Source organism: Anguilla anguilla, chromosome 4 (assembly GCF_013347855.1).
Source record: "Anguilla anguilla isolate fAngAng1 chromosome 4, fAngAng1.pri, whole genome shotgun sequence".
Classification (NCBI taxonomy): Eukaryota; Metazoa; Chordata; class Actinopteri; order Anguilliformes; family Anguillidae; genus Anguilla; species Anguilla anguilla.
The window spans coordinates 22,748,377-22,770,044 of NC_049204.1; the positions used below are offsets into that span (position 1 = coordinate 22,748,377).

The window sequence follows — 21,668 nt, forward strand, 5'->3', positions numbered from 1 at the left end:
ACTTGAACCCTCATAACAATACCGTTCAGCTACTGAGAATGGATTTAACCTGTGAAGAGAGAAAGTCCACTTACCTCCACTGAGTCATCAGACTCAGCAGCCACTGTGGGGCCCGTAGAGTCATAGTGTTCCAGCTGCACCATTTCTGCAAGAGCGGAGAAAAAAGCACCAACATAAGCAGCTGAAAATGAGCCCACGGGTGTACTTTAGACCAGACAGAAGCACAATAAACTGTTGTGTTACAGCAATACGGGGTATCGTGTCCCAAAGGGACACGCTCTTATTGGAGCAGTACATGACTTAGCCGACAGCTAAAAGTGACTCAGGCTAACAGAGGATAAGGCGCATTGCTGCAGTACTTCAGTTTCCAGATGAGAGTGAATCAGTCGTACCTTCGAGGGGATCGCGCGTCAGGCCCAGCTGGTTGATGATGTAGCGCGGGATGTCAGTCTTGATGCCCTGGCCCACCTTGGCGTGACCCTCCGCTGCTTCGAGCAGGTGATAGAACTCCTCTGGGTCAAATTCCTGTCAATTACATTAAAGTGACCTGAGTTAATTTGTCTAAAACATAAACATAGCTAAGACCTGGCATCCCCAGTAAGGGACATAAGTCTCTGGTCTTAATCACAACAAGTATATTTTCTATCATGCTGAAAACTCTCTTGTTCAAAAGACTATTATTACTTTTGGAAACTTTTCACCGCAACATTTTTTGCTATCCAAGAGACTTGAATTATGTAAAAAAAGAAAGTAATAATAAATACTTTTTTATTTTTATTTTTTTAATTTCCTGCCAATTCTCGGGAGGATGAGACAAACTCGGTTTCCCTCCCTGTAGGATTTTCTCATTTTCAGAACTAAACGGCAGCACACGGATCCCAATCCAGTTTCTTGAGCTCCTGACCCAATTCCCACTCCCCCCACCCGGCCTTCCAGGACCCTCACCAGGCACTCCAACAGCCTCGCGGGTCGGGATATGACGATGAGAATCTTCTTCACAAGCTGCGTGATAACAGTCACCTCCTCACTCTCGGAGCGCTCATACGCCTGGTCACAGAAAAACAGACAAATAAAATAAGCGCAGTCTTTAATGGAGACCAACCACACTGAGCCCAAGAAGAAGAACAAGTACAGATGCAACCTAGACACGCAAGGTGTGAATGGCACCCCACCACCCCCCTGCTCTCCAAAAATCTGGAAGTTACAAAAAATACTAATTTAACCGCAAACTATTGCAAACCACAACAGTAGAAAGAAACTTAAACATGCCTACATTTTTTTGTCTGAGTACAAAATCTACAGACTACCACAGTAAGGCCCAGCTGCAGTTGAGCCAAAATAACATGCCTTCAGGGCCATTGTTCTCTTGAACAGAGAAACAAATACGAGACAATCAAGGGAAGGGAAACATGTGGCAAAAATCCTCAGTGAAGATAAATGCGGTAAACACGGGCTCAGTACAGCACAAGCTATAGCATGTTCAAAGCAACTGGGCAGATCACCGCTAAATGGTTTCAGAATGCAGTGTTATTTAAGCTATTCATGCCATCATATCAACGTTTCAGGATTAGCCAGGCCTAAATGTGACTGCAGACATTCTGTAGAACGCAGGACCGCAAGATTGCCAACTGCACTCTGTGGTGCTGTGTGACCTCCAAAAAAGAGTGACTCATTCATTAGAGGAAAAAACAAGACTTGGAAAGATAAAAGAAAACTGAAAGAACAGAGACGGATATTTAACTTGTCAGTGTGCTTCTGAACAGATGGGTTTAAAATGGCAAGGAAAACATTACATAAATACAAATCAGCAAATGAAGACATCACCGGAGGGAATAACCTCCACCTAAATGAAATATCCCAGCATGCAGAAGGACGCACGCAGGATTCCTCCCAGTGAATCATACGCGGCCTTTAGCGTTAATTAAGTGCGTCACGTCAAAGGACTGACTCAAACGCGGGCGCAGTTACCAGCGATTTACACTCCCAGCCCCCATTTATTATGTATGTAACAGCACACTGTAGCATTAGCACTACAGTGAGCGATCATTAAAACGGAGCTCGGTAATGATGTGCGGAATGACAAGCGAATGCAGGATTCCGTCTTTCTCCTGGGAGGCTGAACGATAGCCGGTGTTGGCGGGCGTGGTTTGGGAGCCAGGCATCGTCCTGTCCGCTGCAGAAGGACTCTCACATTTCCAGTCGGTGTTTACCCGTACAGCTGCAGGAACACGAGCCACGCCATCCGTGCTATCTGACAGTAAACACACAGGCCGGGAGCCTCTTGCACACGACGGAACGTGGAGCCTGGGAGTTGCCATGGAAACTAACATTCTACCATACCGAAGTTAAGACCAGTGCCAAACAGACAGCCCTGTATTTGTCTTTAGACACCCACAAGGCGTCCTCTCTCTCTCTCTCTCCATCTCAAACGCAAGCACACGCACCGCATATGTGCACAAACGTCAACCAAATACCAAATTATCTGTCTGGTCATTTGTTTTACGCAAATCAGTTTAAATTAATCATCATTTATTTACTCGTTCATACCTTAAATTAGAACATTTAAACTTTAAACTGTGACCACAGAAATTTCTAGAAATGCTGTCAGTGCACACATTCTCATTGCTGGTTTCTCAGTGGTGGAAAATAGCTCCACACTGATGTCAGAACAGCAACACTGTGCTCATCACCTTCACCTTCTGAAGGGCCACCTCTTTAGACAGCACATCGACTCTCCCTGCATGGGTCTGTTCACTAGGATCGAAAGGACAATACTGCTGAATCAGCGCTTTACAAGGGCTAGCCTGGATTGGGTTCTCCAGTTCCAGAGTATTGTAGGCAAAACAGATTTAATAGCCAATTATTTATACTGTCTCCTTTCATTTCAATTAAACTACATTTTGCAGTTCTCCACATTAATGCTTCCCAGGGTAGTGAGGTGTTGGTTCAACAAAGACTCAGAGTCCCATGAGGCACCACTGTTCCATATCCCACCTCATGCAGCAGCTTCTCCAGTTTCTCCTGGAGCTCCAGGAAGTAGCGGGAGGTGACCAGGCCCTTCTGGGACTTGTCCAGGCAGTCGCGGACGAGCTCCACCAGCTGGTGCTGAATGAAGCCCAGCACACCGTCCGCCAGCGGGAGGGCGTTGTCCAGGGAGCAGTGTCTGATCACCTCCAGCAGGCGCTCCTCCATCTGCGCCGTGGCCTACAGGGGGCGCAAGAAACGATACGATGTGTTGTTCAGAAAAGGAAAGGCCTCCCCTGACTTGAGCAGGGCCATCAGACATGTTACAGTATGGACTCAATAAAGGAAATGAGTTTCATTGCAACCTACCTTCGGAAATCGCTCTTTGTAAACATGGTTCATCATAACAATCTCATTATCGAAGGAGCCGCTTGTCCGACCAGGGCTGAAACAGAAGAAACACATTTGCTAATGAAATTTGCTCATTTAAAATGTAGGATATACGGTAATATGCATTCAGAAAGGAAGTACAAATGCACAGTGCAAAAGGGTTTTCACAAAATTTACTAATGAACCATATTATAGTGTATGCATATACAGCTACTCTTCCTGGGGTCCACATAAGGAAACATATGTATGTATGTATGTATGTATGTATATATATATATATATATATATATACACACATATATAAATTTATATATACATACATATAAACATATATGTTTCATTATGTGGACCCCAGGAAGAGTAGCTGCTGCAAAATTAAATAATAAACAAAACTGTCTAATTAAACTCAAGCATGAAATCATTAAAATCTACACCATGCCCTAAAATCCTATGATATTTTTCAGAAGCTCATTTTATTTCTTCTTTCTTCTCATGTCAAATCTTGGAAGTCCAGAAAGCACTGATTACACAGTTGGCACGGTTTTTCAATGCCAGAAGCCATGTATGTTACCAAATTCACTAAATAAACCGAGCTTGAGGGAAATGTTAGATTTATTGCCAGTCGTAAGACAGCACACCAGCACATGACTCCGGGGCATGAGACGAGTACTGACACAGAGTGCTGATTTTAGACAATCCGCCCTAAACTCACAAGCATTCACCTGAACAACACAGAGTGAAATTCACCAGTCATTTCCGCTGGCTGAAAAGACTCTCTGAAGGTCCAATGTTAGAGATACGGATTCATTTTATAGACAGGTCTAACGCACGCGTCTCTGCTCCAGCGCACCGCTGCATAAGGCAGCAGCTGTAGGGGCTCGGATGGTTTTCACACTGGCGCATGTAAGGAGCTAAGCCTCCCTTTATTTGATTTCCCTGCTAATCCTACGGTTGGCGGGAGCGCGGCGGAGGCGGGCGGAACCGAGCGGGGCTGCCGGACCTTTGGGCTCTCCGGGAGGAAAAGAGGCTCGCGCTGCGGCAGATGGCAGCCTGCCCGGTGCTTTCGGCAGCCTCCTCAGCCCACGGCTCAGCGGGGCCCCGCATCTCCGCGCTCCCCCGCCCACGCTCCGCTCCGCTCGCCACAGGCGCGCACAGCTCGGGCCTGCGCCCAGCCTCTGCCACTCACTGTGCGCTCTCTCCCCCCTCCCCCCCCCCACTAACCCTGAACACGTTCTCTGTATCCTCAATCTACAGAATCCATTTCAGTTTATAGTCGTGCTACGTCTGCTGCATGGTGCAAACTTCCTGAGCCCCCAAGAACTTGCTGAGCTTCAAAAGAACTTCAAATGAAGTTTTTTTTTGCAATGACCTGGCACAATACGTGGCTTAAGAAAGCTTCAAGCAGTCTTTGGCACTATGCAATGGCACTATAAAAATTTTAATTAAAGGCTTTTCCAGAGCTCAGACAAACCCCGTCAAGAAATCAGGAGGACCACTTGTGGATTGCAGGCTGTTTTGGTTATAAAGGGGGGAAAAGGGGGTGTTTTTTTGGCGGGAGGAGGCGGGGCGGTACCTGAGACTGCGGGACCGCGGGCGGATGCAGTGCGAGGGTCTCCCGTCCTCGTCCGTCACGCTCTCTGAACTGCGGAAGTGTTTGAACAGGAAGTGCAGCTCGTCTTGAGTGGGCTGGTAGGGGAGCTGGTGCAAGCGCTCCTGGGAAGAGGATGAAGACTGTAAAACAAAAGGGACAAACAAGGGTTTCAGACCCGACGCGCCGCGCCACACCTCGCTCCACACCAAACCCTGAGCCCAAACGCAAACCCGCCAAGGGCCGCTCCATTCCACGCGTATCGCTCAACACTCGACCTGCACACCACGCAGGCGGGCTCCACTGGTACTCCAAGCAATTACCATCCCCCGGAGATTGAATAACTGCCCTCTTTATCAGCCAGTCCAGCCAGAAGCGTTTGATTTTTATATAATGTGTGTGTGTGTGTGAAGTAGACCGGAATTTTAAGGGACGGGTATAAATCCGAAGCTGTGATCGAAGCTAAGCGCTGTGTGCAGAGGCCTGTCGGAGAGGTCAGCACATTTGGGGGGGGGAGCGGAGGGGCTCCAGTGACTCCCTCAGCATAAAGAGGGCTCTGCTCGCACCCCCTAAGAGCCCCGCTGCTTTTCGAGGCTCCGGAGTCTGACCTCACAGCACGCGCACCACAGCGCGGTGTAACTCCCCACGCACACGGCCTTCTTTACGGCGCCAACACCGCCGGCCTGTCCGCCGCGCAGCCGCGCGGTTCACACCGCTCGGATACCCGCCACTGACCATCGGAATCACCCGTTCCATTTGGACCGGAGAGAGATGAAAAAACGAGACCAAAACTTTTACTCGTGAGAGGGGACGAACGGCCCCGCCCGGCTGCTGCTGATCACAAGCTGCTCCGCCTCTCCTCTCCACATCCGTTTTGTCGCTTCGAAAGCAACGGGCGTTTCCTTCTGAAGGCCAGTCATTCCTCCGAGGACCTGAGACGGACGACGCCAAAATACTTTCGGCATCAGGTCCGGACCCTCCCGGACCATTTCGGAAAAGGAGGACAAATCAAACGCACGACAAGCTCCAGACGGGAGACGGACCGTTATTATTCCTCCATGTTATTCGCGATGACGCACGGAGCGTTCTTGCTCTTCTGGGCATCAAATCACATTAACAGTAAAGCTCTGAGCTGTGAAGTTCCAGTGAGAGACAACTCGGTGACAGACATAAGAAGGAATGCATGGCACAACCGTGTCAAAGCCAAATTTCACAAAGGTGGCCGTGCCAGTTGGCATGATGTGGCCACTGTGGAAGATCTCATTTGATCCTGTTAATATTGCACTGTTTGTCCAAACTAGCCTTCATTAGTCTAACCCTTAGAATTGGCCACCGCAGTTAACATGCACAGCTACACTATCATGGTAAATAGAGGGGGAAAAGAAAATTATTTTAAGTCCGCATTCATTTTCCTCTGCAAGTGTATAAGTGTGTCACGCGTGCCAAAATGAAGAATTTGCCTCACTGGAAGTGTGACATGATGGAATTCCCCTTCCATACATTTCCACAAATGAATCCGATGAACCATAACCACTTATAAACATGACGTACTCTTCTCATGGCAGCTGCCCGAAAGATTATATTCAGATTTCTGCAAAAGCTTTGTGGTAACTATGGCTCTCTGATCCTCTGGAAAAAGCAGCATAAAATGGATTCAAATAAATAAAATATGGTGACTGCTTCATGTAAACTGGTTGACAAAGAATCAGGTAATTCACATAAATCAGTATTTGATTGTTCACGTCTGGTAAACTCTTAATGTAGCCGAAGCACAAGTGGATAAACAGAGCCATAATTCAATTTAACTGCATACACCATTTTGTCGTTTTTTTTGTGAGTGAATCTAGAACTGGCACACTAGGGTGGAATATGTTCCAGTCAAATGTTGGATAAAAACAATACGTCATACAAATAGGTCAAATACAGAAGTTCAGAAAGGTGATACATGGCCACTTTGCTTTATAAGCAATGATAAATGCAATGATAAACTGCAATGTTCAGTGACAAATAGTACAACACATTATATTATAAAAATTATATGAAACAAATAATTAAATGTAGACATGAAAAAGGTGTTTGGAGTAAGATTTTTTAGAAGAGGGGAGGACAACAATGTACCCAAATGAGTATACAAGAAATCTTGCCTGTGGTCACCAGAAATTTAAAATACAAACATCCTAATAAAAATTTAGAGTTTTTGGAAATTTGCTTCGAATTTTACTTATTTTAGACAAAAATCTTTTGAATAACAGTGTGCATCCAGAAATATTAAGAAGCACTGCTGAACTGTGAAAGGAGTTTTGCCATGTTCAGTAACATACCGAGACAGTGGAGCTGGGGGGGTTGGTCCCGTAGCCAGAGGAGGGGAGAGAGGCCAGGGACCATCTTCTTCCTTCCGCTCTGAAAAACAGCCATTTGTCAAAAAAGGTGGAAATATCAGCACTTTTACTCATAAGGGAAATATTGGTAAAATTGTTTAATAATTTGGTTGTGCACATCCACAATACATACTGTCCTGTACCAGGAAAAGACCCCCCCCCCCACCTTAAAAATACAAAATAAAATAAAATAAAATAAAATAAAATAAAAAACCTCTCTACCTTCCTTTCCATATAATAATTATAGGGACAAAGGATTACCTACAGCTGGGGTGTTATGGCCCAACCATTGCACTCTCATTAAATGCTGCTTGGGATGCTGGTGGTTTACGAATATAGGACTGTCCTTTTGCACTAATTTTAAGCAGCTCTGGGTAAGCACATCAGTTAAAAGCCTAAAATGTAAATTGTAAGTAACTGAGTGTTGACAGGGTAATGTGGCAGTTCAGAAGGTACAGAAGGAAACAAAGCAAATACCGATTTTAATGTGAAGAAAACTGCTTTTACTTTTATTTGGAGAGTGCAAAGAATACGAGACTTAGAAAATGAAGAAATGGGTACATTACCTGTCAGTGCGAGCCATGTGGCTAAAACGTCACAGCAGCCAGAAGAGATTAGAGAGACACAAAGAAAAACAAGATCAATTCAACACTCAGACTGAGAAAATGCACCAAAAGATCAAACCACAACCAAATTCATGCATCACATTCATTCCTGTTTTCTTTGATGGTTCTACTGTAGTACCAAGCCCCTAACTAACATTTGAAACTACTGATTTCTATTGAGCTTATATAGCCTACAACAAGAGAAATTGAGCTTATATAGCCTACAACAAGAGAAATGGCTTCGCCCGCCCGCCCCCCCCCCCCCCCAACTGACAAACACAACGCATTTTGGGCCGTTTTACTTTACAACTTTAGAGACAACATCAGTGACATCAGCTCAGATCTGACACTTCTGCAAATTACTTTGGACTGGAGGAAATGGGGGGGTTTCCGTTGATACTTCAAAAGTAATGTGAGGTTTGTTCTGCTTCCTTGCAGAGACTTAACAACTTGACTTATGCGTCAGCTAGAGCCTCTTTTCAGATGCTACCTTTCACAGAAATGCGCACAGATTTATATTTTATATCTTCTTTGATTTTTCTTTAATCTTACTGGCGCTTGCTTAAAAAAATTAAATTAAATTAAATTGAAAAACAGCAAATTCCTTTGATTGCACACAAACTGGGTTGTGGGACATCTAATAAATAGGCCTAAATGGAAATGAGATTTCATTTTTGAATAGCACTGTCAAGAACCTTCACAACAAAGCAGTCTACCAATTTAGAGAATTCTTTTTCCACAAAATAGTGGCAGACATCTATTATTGACATGAATGCATAAAGTAAACACAAACAAAAGCACTGCAAGTTGTTTAAGGATGACCACTTGCAATCACATCTGCTCATCATCAAACCCTGTATAGAGCACAATGGTTACCTTAAATTTACCGGTTTCCCTGCAGCAGAAACCCAGCCAGAGCGGCCATGTTTTCTGCTCCAGCTTCACTGCAGTGTGAAGGGACCACCAGTAGCCTAGCTAGTGCTTCCAGTGTACGGCTTTTTCAAGCCACCTTTCATACCCCCTCAGAGGTGGTTTACCGCCGAGTTTGAGCTGCTAATTGTGCAGTGCAGATGGAGTCTATACTGCATTTTACAGGACCCGTTTGTAAAATGACACTCGGCAAATGCCTCTCAGCTTTACCACCCACAGAAATGAGAATTTCCCTGCGCTTACTTAAGCTATCAAATACACAGTCTCTGTGTGGCAAAAACACACTTAGCCACATACATGTACATTGCTCCAGTCTTCTCAAAGCTTCCTTCCAGACTTATCCTCCTCAATCCTACTGCAAAGAGGTTTCCGCATTTGCTGAACTCATATCAGCTGTTGCTATGGTAACAAGTTCATAATCATGCATCGTCAGATAAAACTACATCGATTCAGCCTCATCATAAAAATGTTATAGCCTTGCAGATGACAGCCGGACATGGGCCATCACGAAGAGCTTACAACGTCAAGTGATATAAAAATTTTCAACATAAGAAAGGGAGTATGCTTCACTTAGGAGTATCACTAAATTTGCTTTCTTCCATCCACTTGCATTGTTTAAAAGTACCACTGAAGGGTGTGGTAGGAAAATGCTCATGTTTGCATGATAAATAGTCTGTCAAGAGAACCCACCCAAAATGATTACAACGAACACTCTAAAGAAAACAATGAAGGCGCATCAGGCAGTTGGAAGGTTTTGGAAATAGCACTAAAATCACTACACATGTAGTGTTTCCCATAGAATGAATTTATTTGGGCCACCCGTCAAAATTTCCCCTCGTCCAAAAATATTTTTCAGTATTTAGTTGTTTATTTCATTATATCAACACTATTTGGATTAATGTTAGCCAGCATTTAGCAAACATCATTGTTCACCCAGCTAACATTAGGTTAGATAGCTAATAAAAATGCTAACCTTTCACTTTTGACAAAGATGAGTATAGAAAAATTCTTATTTAAAAAATAAGCCTAGAGAAGGAGGAGGGAGAAACTGCACCACAGAAAGGTTGCCATAACCTTACTGTTACAGTAACAGTTAGTCAACCGTTCGGCCTACTTTAATTGAAATGGATGAAAATCGTTGTTTACAAATGAGGGCATTTTGGATCAGGCACCAATGACTTTAAAGCCTTTAACTTATGTTTAGAATTTGTATGTGATTATATTTTCCTCTAAATTATTCTGATAGCATAAAGGCTGTAACAGACCATTCCTGCAAAAATTGTTTTAGTTTGGGTTCCTTTTGCATTCAGTTCATTCCCTCGGTTACCGGTACAACTTCAGGCGAAAAGTGCGATACAGATTTCATTTTCATCTGGAGACACCTAGTAGGGTAGTCTGCCAGAGATGTAACAGAAAGAGCAAATCAGCCAAAGGTGGCAACAATTAATCTAACTAATCAATCACAAAAAAATTATCAAATTTAATTCTGACAGTTCACCAAAGCTTCCATCAATGACAGCACTGCTGAATTGAATAACACATCTGTTCCAGTTAAATGAGATCCTTTCCCTGAATATAATGATTTGTTGGAATGTTCTGGAGGGTAGGTGAGTATCTATGAAACTTTTACTGCAATCTAAAAAATTATTTGTGAGACCGAGATAGTCGTCAGACTATGGTTCAGAATGTTTTGGTTTGAAAAAAATAATTGATAGAGCAAACTGTTGGCCTAAACCAAACTGATGAAGTTGCTTGGCAAGTATACAGAAGTGTGCAGGAATAATCACAGTTGTTGAAAAAAACCTTGAAAAGTAACTTTACCAAATGTAACGTGAATGGTACCACAACAGCAATTTGGCAACATTTTGTCAGAATTGGACTCCACATAAGGTGACTGCAGGGTAAAGTAAACCTTAACTGCAAATAGCCAGCATATTTGATGTGAAAGGACCATTATGCTACAGATGTCAATCCTGCTTGCTGGCTCTCACATTCGATGGAAACCCTAATGGGAGAAGGAGTGAATATTCAGTGCGAACACTGAGACCCCCATTCCTCCTGCACTGTACCTCGCTTCGCAACACAACACAACACATGCCAACTGACTCAATCTCCTCCAGTACTGAAGGAAGACACAAATGATTCATAATGGGTAACAATAATACAGGGAAAATTTCTCTGCACTCGCAGAAGACAATGAAAACCTAAAGAATGTTGTTACCTTCGCGCAAAGGGGAAGTTGAGAGAGGCACTAGTCGACACATTTCTCGGGCTGTCTAAGGGACTGCTACCAGCTGAAAGAGCAAGAGAATTACAGCCAACTTAGATCAACATATGAATGTTCAATTATGAAATTAATACCACCATTTCTTATATTTGACGCGTATTGCACAGGCTTTTACCACAAGATTATCAGGTTTAGTAACCTAGACTGATGGTGACATGAATTACTATTATTTAGTGCCAGAGTGATCAAGTACACAATCTCAGGTATTAGTCTCACCAATCAGACTCAGAACCCTAACCAATTCTAATGATGACTGCTGGTTCTGCAAAACTCCTGATCGAGACTGATCTGTGAAGGGGATATTTTTAATTTATTGTTGAAAAACGTTTAATCTACCATAAACTCTCTCCACTTGCACTTACCTGTAGGGACAGAGAGGGGGGAGAGAGGCCGAGACAGAGTGGGTGAAGGGGTCCCTACGCCCAAACTCTTCCTGTTGCTGCTCCGGCAACTGCAGCAAACAAAGAGACACATTTGACAACAAAATCACTCAATATTTATTACAAACAAACAGACAAGACATGCATCACCATGTGATAGCATTATAAGGCAATTTTTCTACTCAATTTCTAAATTTCCAATCCCAGCTATAGAATCCTCCCATCACCACAACATCCTTGGTCAATTTGCAAAGTCTAGACCAGTTTGGCTGAATTTAAAATCAAACATAGAGCTATGCGATGAATGGTAATCACATAGGAAAACAAAATATGTTTTTCAGGCTGGACAGGCTGGAAAAAGCATAGGTTTCCAAACAAATCAGAATGGGCTGGAATGAAGCGTTACAGTTATGACACCATTTGTAGGCCGACCCGGAAGTTTCTTCCACCAGCGGATCCCTCGGCAGATTCCCAATGCTCCCCCCCCCGTCCCAACACAGGAATTTTGATTTCACAAATTATACCCAATAAAATCTAGAGTGGTGGTTGCCGGAATGTGACCGCTGTGGTAGTTTTAATATAACAACTTGTTAACAACTAGCCTAACTTTTTTTAAAGAACATAACAGCTTATTAATTAGTGCAATTTATGATGTAGAACAAAACGTCAAACCCTCAAAAGCTTATGTTAACCACAGCCCTTATTTACCAGAGAAATTGAAATACCTATGGGGGAAAAAAGCATTTGAAACCTGTCGAAGGAACCCATGGCTCAAAAATGCTAACTCGCTTCAGGGTTTTGGGACTACAAACTGTAGCAATCTATAAGCCATATCGGACAGAAGCAACTAACATTACAAAAGTATTACAAAAATGAATTAAATTAAATTCCAAGTAAACAGCAATAAATGCTGCAAAAAATAAATCAAGTCAAAATGAGCATCATCCTTATCATAGAATACTTCTTCAGCATTGCGTCTGTGTTAACGTTACAGCTCTAAAAGCTCTTTTCCTGTTAGCTGAGAATTCTGCAGTTCTGTTTCCTCTACAGAGAGGTCCCACAGGATGCTATCAGGAGAGAGAAAATCTGTCTGCGAACAAATCTCTGATCCACGGTCCCGCAATCTCACAAGTTTCTACACTTACTCAAGCTAGACAACAAGCTCAGCGTTTAGCATTAACAGTGAGGTGCCCATTAAGTTCATTAATACCAACTAAAAACATCCTTGTTCATTCTTTCCAATTGTGTTAGTGCTAAGCCAACATTAAAAAAATGCAAACAATATTGATATGGCAGCAGAGGGACATGCATGGATGTGAACGGCATTTACACTTTCAAAAAGCCAGAAATGGCATCCTTTACTGAACTCAGGGACCAATGTCACAAACATAACTTTCATATTCCACACAAGTGTGATACAAGACTCTCAGTTTTATCATCTCAAGTATCCACTTCAAGATCAACTACTGGCACTAATTTTGCTCATGTATTAATACAATTTGTTTAAGGGAAATTACATTAGTTGTAAATACAGCCCACAGTCAGTCATTCCAGTGAAAACAATTGAGATACCATTCAGGTAACTAGACTGACAATGTGAACACAACCAGTCTCACTGTGAGGCATTATGGCGCAATGCTCTTTACCGCTACAATTGGTAAATGGCCAAATTATTCATATTTTGGATTCACTGACAGATATGAGCGCAAGGACCCATTTCTCACTGTCAATAATAATAACGTCAGGTCATTCACTGCTGTTGAATCTCCTGGCACTCTTCTACCATTGCTTATGCCAACAAGATGGACAGTTAATTTGTTTCACTAATAATAGCAATGAGGAAATAATTAGTTTTCTATCTATATGCACGTACATGCAAATATTAACAAACCATTTACTTCATCTCAATTAATCTATGCAGCTGCATTCTAACTGAACGTATACAGCCTAAGCTCTGTAGCCATGCTGGCCAGCTGTGACAGGCAATAATACCGATGCTGACATTTCTGGGTCGCAGAATTAATCACTGCTCTGGGGAAAAGAAAAAACAAAAAGCGATTAAGATGGCTTCTCCACAAAAGCAAGCCAGCATTAATGATCTACATAGCAGAACAGTGGTCGGCTCATTAGAAAAGGATTGAGAAAAGCTAGCTGACTATTTCACATCCTGATTGCAAAAGGATGCAATGATTCATCATGCACACTCCATCCCAGTCGACACAATCCTAGTAATCATAGATTGATTGGTCCATTGTGCTCTATATATTTAAGTTATGCACAGAATCCTGAATTAAACTACTATCTGGAAGATAGCAGTTTAATTATAAGAAAGAATAGCCTAGAAATAGTCTAACTCTGGGTAAAAGGGAACAACATACTACCACAGATAGACTGAACGCTTTTTGCAATTTGCCCTGGATAAGAGCATCATAAAAGTACTGCTGATCTAGACCTGCACCTAAGTGATAAAGACAATTCACAACTTTAAGCTGGACTACATCTCATGGCAAGAAAGAAATATAATCAACTTTACATAATTTACACTCCTGTTGAAGCTAAAGATTTCACATAATGTACTGAACACTGACGGAGGAATCAAATCAATTATGAATAATCATAAATTAATCTCCAGCTCCAAGAGCTTTTTTGAATACTAGTTTTGAAAAAACAAATTCCTATTTACGTGTGATATACCATGGCGTTCAAATGTATAACTAGTTAGCAAATAAAGTTTATTGAGCTAAAAGCTAACTGGTTTTTCTATATGATGCCCTCAACCGTCGTTTGAGGAGCAGTCCTTTGTTCATTCAATGTGACAGCAAGACCGCTGCATGAACAAGTTAGTTACGTTTGCTAACGTTAGTAGCTAAGTTAGGTAGTAACCTTAGCTACTATGTCCACAGCACATGCATATGTCCAGCTTAATTCAGAAATTCTAACCGTAAAAAATGTCTATTGGGGTATAGCTAGGTATATGTTTCATGTAATCAGCTAGCTAAACTACCAACCGAAGCTTGCTATCTAGCTATAGTTGGCTACAGTGTAAACTATAGCTACAGCCGGATCAAATTCAGATAACGTTACTTGTTAGTTAATGTAACGATAGATTAACTAGTCTAGACTAGAACAAAGATAACGTGAACGATAGACTAACCGTCTGTGAATTACGTTTTGGCTAGTAACTGAACGTTACTTCGTTCAAAGGTTAAAATATTAGGATACGTTAAACTAATGCATTTAACGTTAGCTAGCTACGTCGTACAATCTGAAGTCAGAGAAGTTCCTGCAGCTATACCTTAGTACTCGAGCATTGCAAGACTTGTCTAGTCTAAGTTACTGCCTATCAATATACCTTAACTTAAAGTTGCCTTAGCTACGTAGCAGCTTGTCTTGCACCACGTATTAGCTAACTAGCTAAAAATGCTAGCTTGGCAATAAGATGCTCATTGTCAAACGTTTGGTGCTTCGTTCCATAGACTATACAGTCGGATGGCTGAGGCTATGCAAATCAACAATCTGCTAACGTTACCCCGGTATCAGACGAGCGATGAGAACAAAAAGCGCGTTAACAACTAGGCTGGCTAGCTAGGCAGCAACCTGTTGACCTGGCTTGGCATAGTTTATTTCATTGTTAGTATTAGGTTATAATGTTGTCTATAGGACAATATACCCATTTAACTGTAAAGCTAAATGAAATATGCAATTCAGGCTGGTAGTGTTATCCTAGTTACCTTTTTGATCGCTTTAGCATCGCTCCAGTCACAAAATGAGACTTGTAGCTTGGTAATGCGGTCCAGTAACTTGGATCAGACATGATGGATGTCTCACAGAGTGATGATACATGAACGGTCTACAAAATGCTCATTCCAAAAAGTTTTTCCCCCTCAGAAGTTGGACAAAGGAAGCTCGTAATGAACACATGAAGTCCTGGTTTCCACTGCCATAGCAGACCACTCTTTTGTGTTAGCAAGCTAGCTACTGTAAACTAGCTGTTGCTAACGTGCGAGTCCTTGTAAAAATGGTTCATCTTGATGGTGACACTAATGCCATCACGGCTCAGATGGATTTTCCTCCGGCTGCCTGGCAAGCAGAAATCTTCAGAACTACAAGAAACTGGTGTGTCTGAGACTTTAAACACCATTTTGCCGATACAGCTGCATTTTTTCAGTTGCCTCACTACCACGCCAATTCTCACCTTACTCGCATACTACTGGGGTCTTCTCGACACCCAACACTAGCTGGAAAGTAGAAACCCAACGTGACGATGAGGGACTCTACATCATTGGAATATACCATTCTCACCCTAAAAAGGGGAGATTTCGCCATCCAGTCTTTCCTAAATCCATATATGATTGTAATTCCTGGGGTCGACAATGTCCTTGCAAATAAGATAAGTCACGTCAGGTTTCCTGAGTGCAAGAACAGAAAAATATATGAGCTACCATTTAAATAAAGCCGTATCAATCAAGTGTTGGAGAACTATTCTTTATGATCAACACGGCCACCCTTCTCCCCAATATGTAACCACTGCTTTCAAATAATGTTCAGCCAAGTAATATGCCAATCAACTTAATAGTGGATTGCCACTCTGGAAACAAACCATTTTGCACACGTAAATCATTTTTAAATAGTTCGCAACGATTCTTATGTTGGTTATTTCATCGTATAACCTCTAATCACTATGGAAGTCTTGTTCTGAAGTGGGGAAAAGTAATAACCTAAAGTTTGCCCTCATCTGAGGACATGAAACATTCACAGGCCTACTGCAACACATGGCAATATAGAAAATGATTATGCGCCTGAATAATTATTGCTACGGTAACATATGTTCTCTTTTATTTCAGAATAATGCAGACAATGCCTAAGGACAATAGCTATATACTGTGAGATGCTATCCATGGCAAATGTTAATCAAATACACATTAAGTGAAAACTCAGTAAGCGGCGTCAGAAAAAACTGTTTAAACGGAAGGGGGAGGTTGGTCATCTAATGCATTTGGAAGTTGCTGTTTACGTACTTACTCCAATGAAGACTCACATTAATAAATTAAAGAGGCTTATGCAAAGATACCCTTAAACGAGTAACATGGTGGTTGAACGTTACACTTCCCAGTTGTCTTTAGGCAACAACAAAACAAATGTGCATAATTTTTGTATTATTCAGTCAGTCATGTTTTTCTAAGCCTAAATTTCCCACTATAAAAGTTCACCCGAACCGTCTGGGCGTGGTAATGAGAACTGTCGTTACATTACATTACATTTATTTGGCAGACGCTTTTATCCAAAGTGACGTACAAAAAGTGCATTTCATGGTCATAGACAACTGCTAAACACAGGTTCAGTAAGGTACAATACTTATTTTGTACAGCTATTTCTAGCCAAGAACACAGTTCACACAGTGAACACTATTCTGACCTAACCTCTGCAAAGCCAACTAGGCAGAAGAATAAGCTACAGTATTAGGACAAATACAAATTACCAAAAAAGTGCTGGGATGGGGCAACATGTAACAAGTGTCATGAAAAGGGTTTTTTTTTTTTTTTTTAAGAGTGAAATATACAGCGTGGTGGTGGTTAGTCTAGGTATAGTCTGAAGAGATGAGTCTTCAGGCCACGGCGGAAGATGGGTAGTGAGGGGGAGGTTCGGAGAGGGACGGGGAGTTCGTTCCACCACTGGGGAGCTAGGGTGGAGAAGCTCTGTGATCCCTTTGGGCAGGTGGGAGGGGTTACAAGGCGCCCTGCTGCCGCAGAGCGGAGTGGTCGAGCAGGCACATAGAATCGAGTCATGTCCTGCAAGTAGATGGGGGCTGTCCTGTTGGCAGCAGTGTAGGCAAGGGTCAGGGCTTTGAACCGGATCCTGGCGGCAACCGGTAGCCAGTGGAGTGATCGCAGCAGAGGAGTGACATGGGAGAATTTGGGAAGGTTGTAGATGAGTCGGGCAGCGGCATTCTGAATCATCTGTAGTGGCTGTATGGCACAAGCTGGCAAGCTTGCAAGGAGAGAGTTGCAGTAATCAAGGCGAGAGGTCACCGTAGCCTGGACGAGCAGCTGGGTGGAGTGCGTCATCAGGTATGATCGAATCCTTCTGATGTTGTACAGAAGGAATCTGCAGGACCGTGATGTTGCCTTGATGTGCTCCTTGAGGTCCAGTTGGTCATCCAGGACCACCCCCAAGCTCTTGGCAGAGTGAGAGGCAGTCACTGTGGTGCCATCAACCGTGATTGAGAGCTCACGAAGTAAGGAGGTCTTGCACGGTCAGTTAGCTATGATTGACAGACCGTGCCCCGTTACCATAGCTACCCCCATGATACGCGCTCTTTTTGGGAGACTTTTCACAAGCTAGCTAGCTTAGTAGTATATCAAGTATCGATAGATAGCTAAGGTAAGGACGTTGACTTATATCCAATTATAATTTTTGCTATCTAGCCAGCCAAGTTAAGATAAAAGCACAACTATAACGTCCTCATAAAAGCAAACTAGCTAGCTAACGTTATCGATAACATTGCCTTATGAAAGCAAACTACCTAGCTAGCTAACGTTAGCTAGCTAGCTAAATGAATATAACCAGAAATAATCTAATAGTCCTTAAAAGGCACTCTAATTTAAGTGAACCTAACGTTAGTCAAATATTTGCATTGTCTTGCCTGTAGCCAGCGGCGCAAACTATGGGTCTCGAGTTATCCATGGGTTTACGGGGCGTGGAAAGGGGAGTGGTTACTGTGTTCGTGACGCACAAAGTTGACAACTTTCTCAACCGGTTGAAAATAGGACGATAAATTTAAAACGCATATTTCTCCAAAAATACAGAACGGACATATTTAATACTTTACTCATTGTGTTTCTTCAATGCCTCTTGTGCAAATAGCACATAAAACCGAGAAATTGTGAAAATCACCATGGTACTCCTTTAAATCTCCAAACTATCACCTGCCGCCTCAGACAGACTGTCAGCACTATTCAAGGTTGTTTAAAAGTCTGCCATTGAAAATATCATGCTGAGGATGTACATCGCCTCAGGGATGAGTTCAGACATGTTCTATGGTGACCATGATGTTCGCCATGGACTGGCACATTTCTTAATTTTACACCTAATCAAGGTACAGTCATCCAAAACTAGGATTAGTGTAATGCTCCTATAAATATAGATATTTGAAAATTGTACAATCACGACATATTTTCATGCTGATTCATTCAAATGATTAATTCACAGACTAACAGACTAACCATCAGCAAATGATTCATATTTTGTATTCACCGGTATTACGGTTTTCATTATAATTAACACAGCTAGACTTTAATATAATTAATGATCTCTCTCCTTCTCTGAGGCTACACAAAGCAATTACATTTTCATAAATGTTCCTATGTATTTCAGCTGTACACTTCAAAGTAAACATTGGACTTTTTAGATATACACTTGTGTATATCACTGCAATGTGCTGGTGGCCTATGCCTTGATCCTCCTGCCATGTCGAATTTCATTTTCTAAGTCTTAATGGGAAATATAACAAGGCTGGGGGGGTAAATACATTCCCTAAACATTAATAGCCTGCATTAAAATAAGCAGGTCCATCTCAACATTGATGTTTATTCTGTTGTTTGTGCAGCCATATCCAAAAGTCACTAAACTGCCAATGGGTTAGAAGACCATCTATACATAAATACTAGCATATGCAAAGGCTTACAAACATTGAAACTCCGAACATTAAGTGTTATCACACAGAATGTCACCTTTCATCTACCAAGAAGAATCCTCAAAAGATTAAATTCCATATTGTCTCCTTTTCTTCAGTGTGGACTGATTAACTGGGGAACAGAAGCTATTGAAATGCTTCCCCCTGCTGGAGCTGCACTGTGTGTATTCAAATAGTACCTGTCCCTCTGCATGTGCACATAGAAGCACAGGTGCTACTAAAATGTTGGTGTGTGGGTGGGTGTGTGTGTGTGTATTGCATGTACTTGTGTGGCATACATGGTGAGTGGCAAGTGTGTGTACGTGTCTGCTTACATATTGTGAAAATAATCATTTTATTGTACAAGTGTAACTCAGATGTCACCCAGACAGGCATGTGGCATAGTAAGAAAAAACATGTAATGTATTGAGGCACATGTTGGGTACTCTACCAAACTCTCCATTAATTAGTACCTTTTTTCAAAAAAATTTTGCTCATAATAATTAAATAAAAAATTAATTCTTCAGCATGTGACAGTATACTGATGTTGGAGCTATTTATGGTGACTCCGATCTATACTGGGCAGCCAGCTGCTGGATGTTGTAAGAATATTATAAATAATTCTACAAATAACCTGGGATTTATTTATTTATGAGGCAAAATCTGTTTTAAATCAAAAATAGTTGTAAACATTCAATATTTACAACCAATATTGATTGTAGAAATAGCAGTAGTGGTATCCCTGTTACAACAACCCTAAAAATACATGCACAAAATAGAAAGGGAACCACAGAAAACAAGCGTAAAATGCTAAGTGAACCACAGAAAACAAGCACAAAATAGAAAGTGAACCACAGAAAACAAGCACAAAATGGAAAGCAATATTCATGGCAGTTGCCTTAAAACATGACAAATAAAAGGTGTATATTTTTTTCATAAAATCATTTTGATCATCAATTGGACAAGTCACCCACACCCTATGCAAAGATGAATGCAGTTAAAGAACATACCATCCTCTGATGCTCGCAAATACCACAAGCTACACAGATCAGCAAAACAGCTAAAGTTGGCAGGACAATGGCAATGCTAATGACAAAAAATGGCCGCCATGCGACCTTTTGTAGCCAGATAATGTGACCTGACTGTTCAGTAAGGTACTAATGAAGGAACATAGAGTGAGACACTAAATAGAGCTGGTACGATTACTTTATCTATTATAACTGTCTCTTAAAAACAAAAGGTCATTTATTTTAGATTCTCATGGGATTACCATCATTTTACGACTGAATATTGGGTGGAATTAAACGTAAAAAACTGAAAATTATGCAATTTATCATGATACATGAATGTCTTAACTGCTGTTCATAAATGAGGGACAGTTCTCATTATAATATATTTTTTTATATTCTTAGGTTTTTCTTATAGCAGCATCAGTACTGTTGAAAGGTTTTAAAATGCTTTCTGAAAAGTAAATATATGTAAAATACGATGGCCATTTCAAACCTTTCTTTAAAACTGAACAGATGTAGAACTCTGCCAACAGAATTTAATTTAAAACTTGATTTTGTGAGTGAGCATAATTACCGATATGTAGGATTATTTTGCCAATGCATAGAACATACCAGGAGATTTCTCACCCATACTGTTACACTGACCTTGTTTTTTTGATGCATTGCTTTTTCTCTGCAGGGTCATAGGGGGTTGCCAGGCAACCCACATGTGCAATGGAAAGTGAAGTAATATGTGATTGGATTTCGATAACCACAAAGCCAGTGAAATGTTACGCACAATGAACTCCTACTTGGTTACGCAATCCTCAGTCCTGATTTCTATAATGGGCACAGTGTAAAGACTATGAGTGTATTGCAATAAATAATTTCCAAGTGCTGTCGAAGTGTTGCAATTCACTATTTGGGTTAATGCAGTGTACAGGCATCAGCTTTGCTCTTCACTGAGGTGTACTTGCAGAGGGATGAGAGCTTTCATTACAGCTGTCTTTACAAAAGGTGAAAAGCGACGACCTTTGCCCAGTGTAATGGGAGCTGCTCTGCTGGGTCTCCGCAGGTGTGGAATCAGCACTCAGCAGTGTGCGTGCAGGTGGGTCGTCTTACCTCCAAGGATGTAGGGTTAGTAATGGGCTGCAAGGACTGCAGGGGCTGCAAGGGCTCAGCAAAGTTGGGCTCTGGCAAGTGGGGGACAAACTGGAAGGCAAGACACGTTCACACGGGTCAGTGCACTCACTCAGCGTCTCCCCTACCCATCTCTCCCTCTCCCAATTCGTCTCAACAGTGCCCTGCATAACTGATGGGAATCCCACAGGCCCCAGCAGTGTTCGTTATGGTGCAAGACAAAGTTATAGTGCTGGTGGCAAGAGCAGATAGTTTTGATAAGATAGTTTTGGGACGAGAATGAAAAAGTTTATATAAAATAATACTCAAAAACCATCAAGTTTCTGACAGGCCTGCATTAGTAAT

General features: G+C 41.9%; 1 protein-coding gene across 10 annotated transcripts in view; it reads right to left on the reverse strand.

Moving 5' to 3' along the window:
* The window catches only part of LOC118225454 (microtubule-associated serine/threonine-protein kinase 3-like), a 51,698-nt gene that overhangs the window by 14,900 nt on the left and 15,130 nt on the right, over positions 1–21,668 (reverse strand). For 5 of the 10 annotated variants that reach the window (XM_035413872.1, XM_035413871.1, XM_035413874.1 and 2 more), the window contains 11 exons: positions 21,306–21,395; positions 11,505–11,593; positions 11,077–11,149; positions 7,887–7,907; positions 7,264–7,342; positions 4,928–5,085; positions 3,334–3,409; positions 2,995–3,204; positions 946–1,047; positions 393–525; positions 75–145 (listed from right to left, as the gene is read on the reverse strand). In XM_035413872.1, coding sequence (XP_035269763.1) covers positions 75–145; positions 393–525; positions 946–1,047; positions 2,995–3,204; positions 3,334–3,409; positions 4,928–5,085; positions 7,264–7,342; positions 7,887–7,907; positions 11,077–11,149; positions 11,505–11,593; positions 21,306–21,395 — 1,102 coding nt within the window. Of the gene's footprint in view, positions 1–74; positions 146–392; positions 526–945; positions 1,048–2,994; positions 3,205–3,333; positions 3,410–4,927; positions 5,086–7,263; positions 7,343–7,886; positions 7,908–11,076; positions 11,150–11,504; positions 11,594–15,253; positions 16,104–21,305; positions 21,396–21,668 lie in introns of those variants that run through there. The other 5 variants (XM_035413876.1, XM_035413878.1, XM_035413880.1 and 2 more) reach the window with 3 other exon arrangements.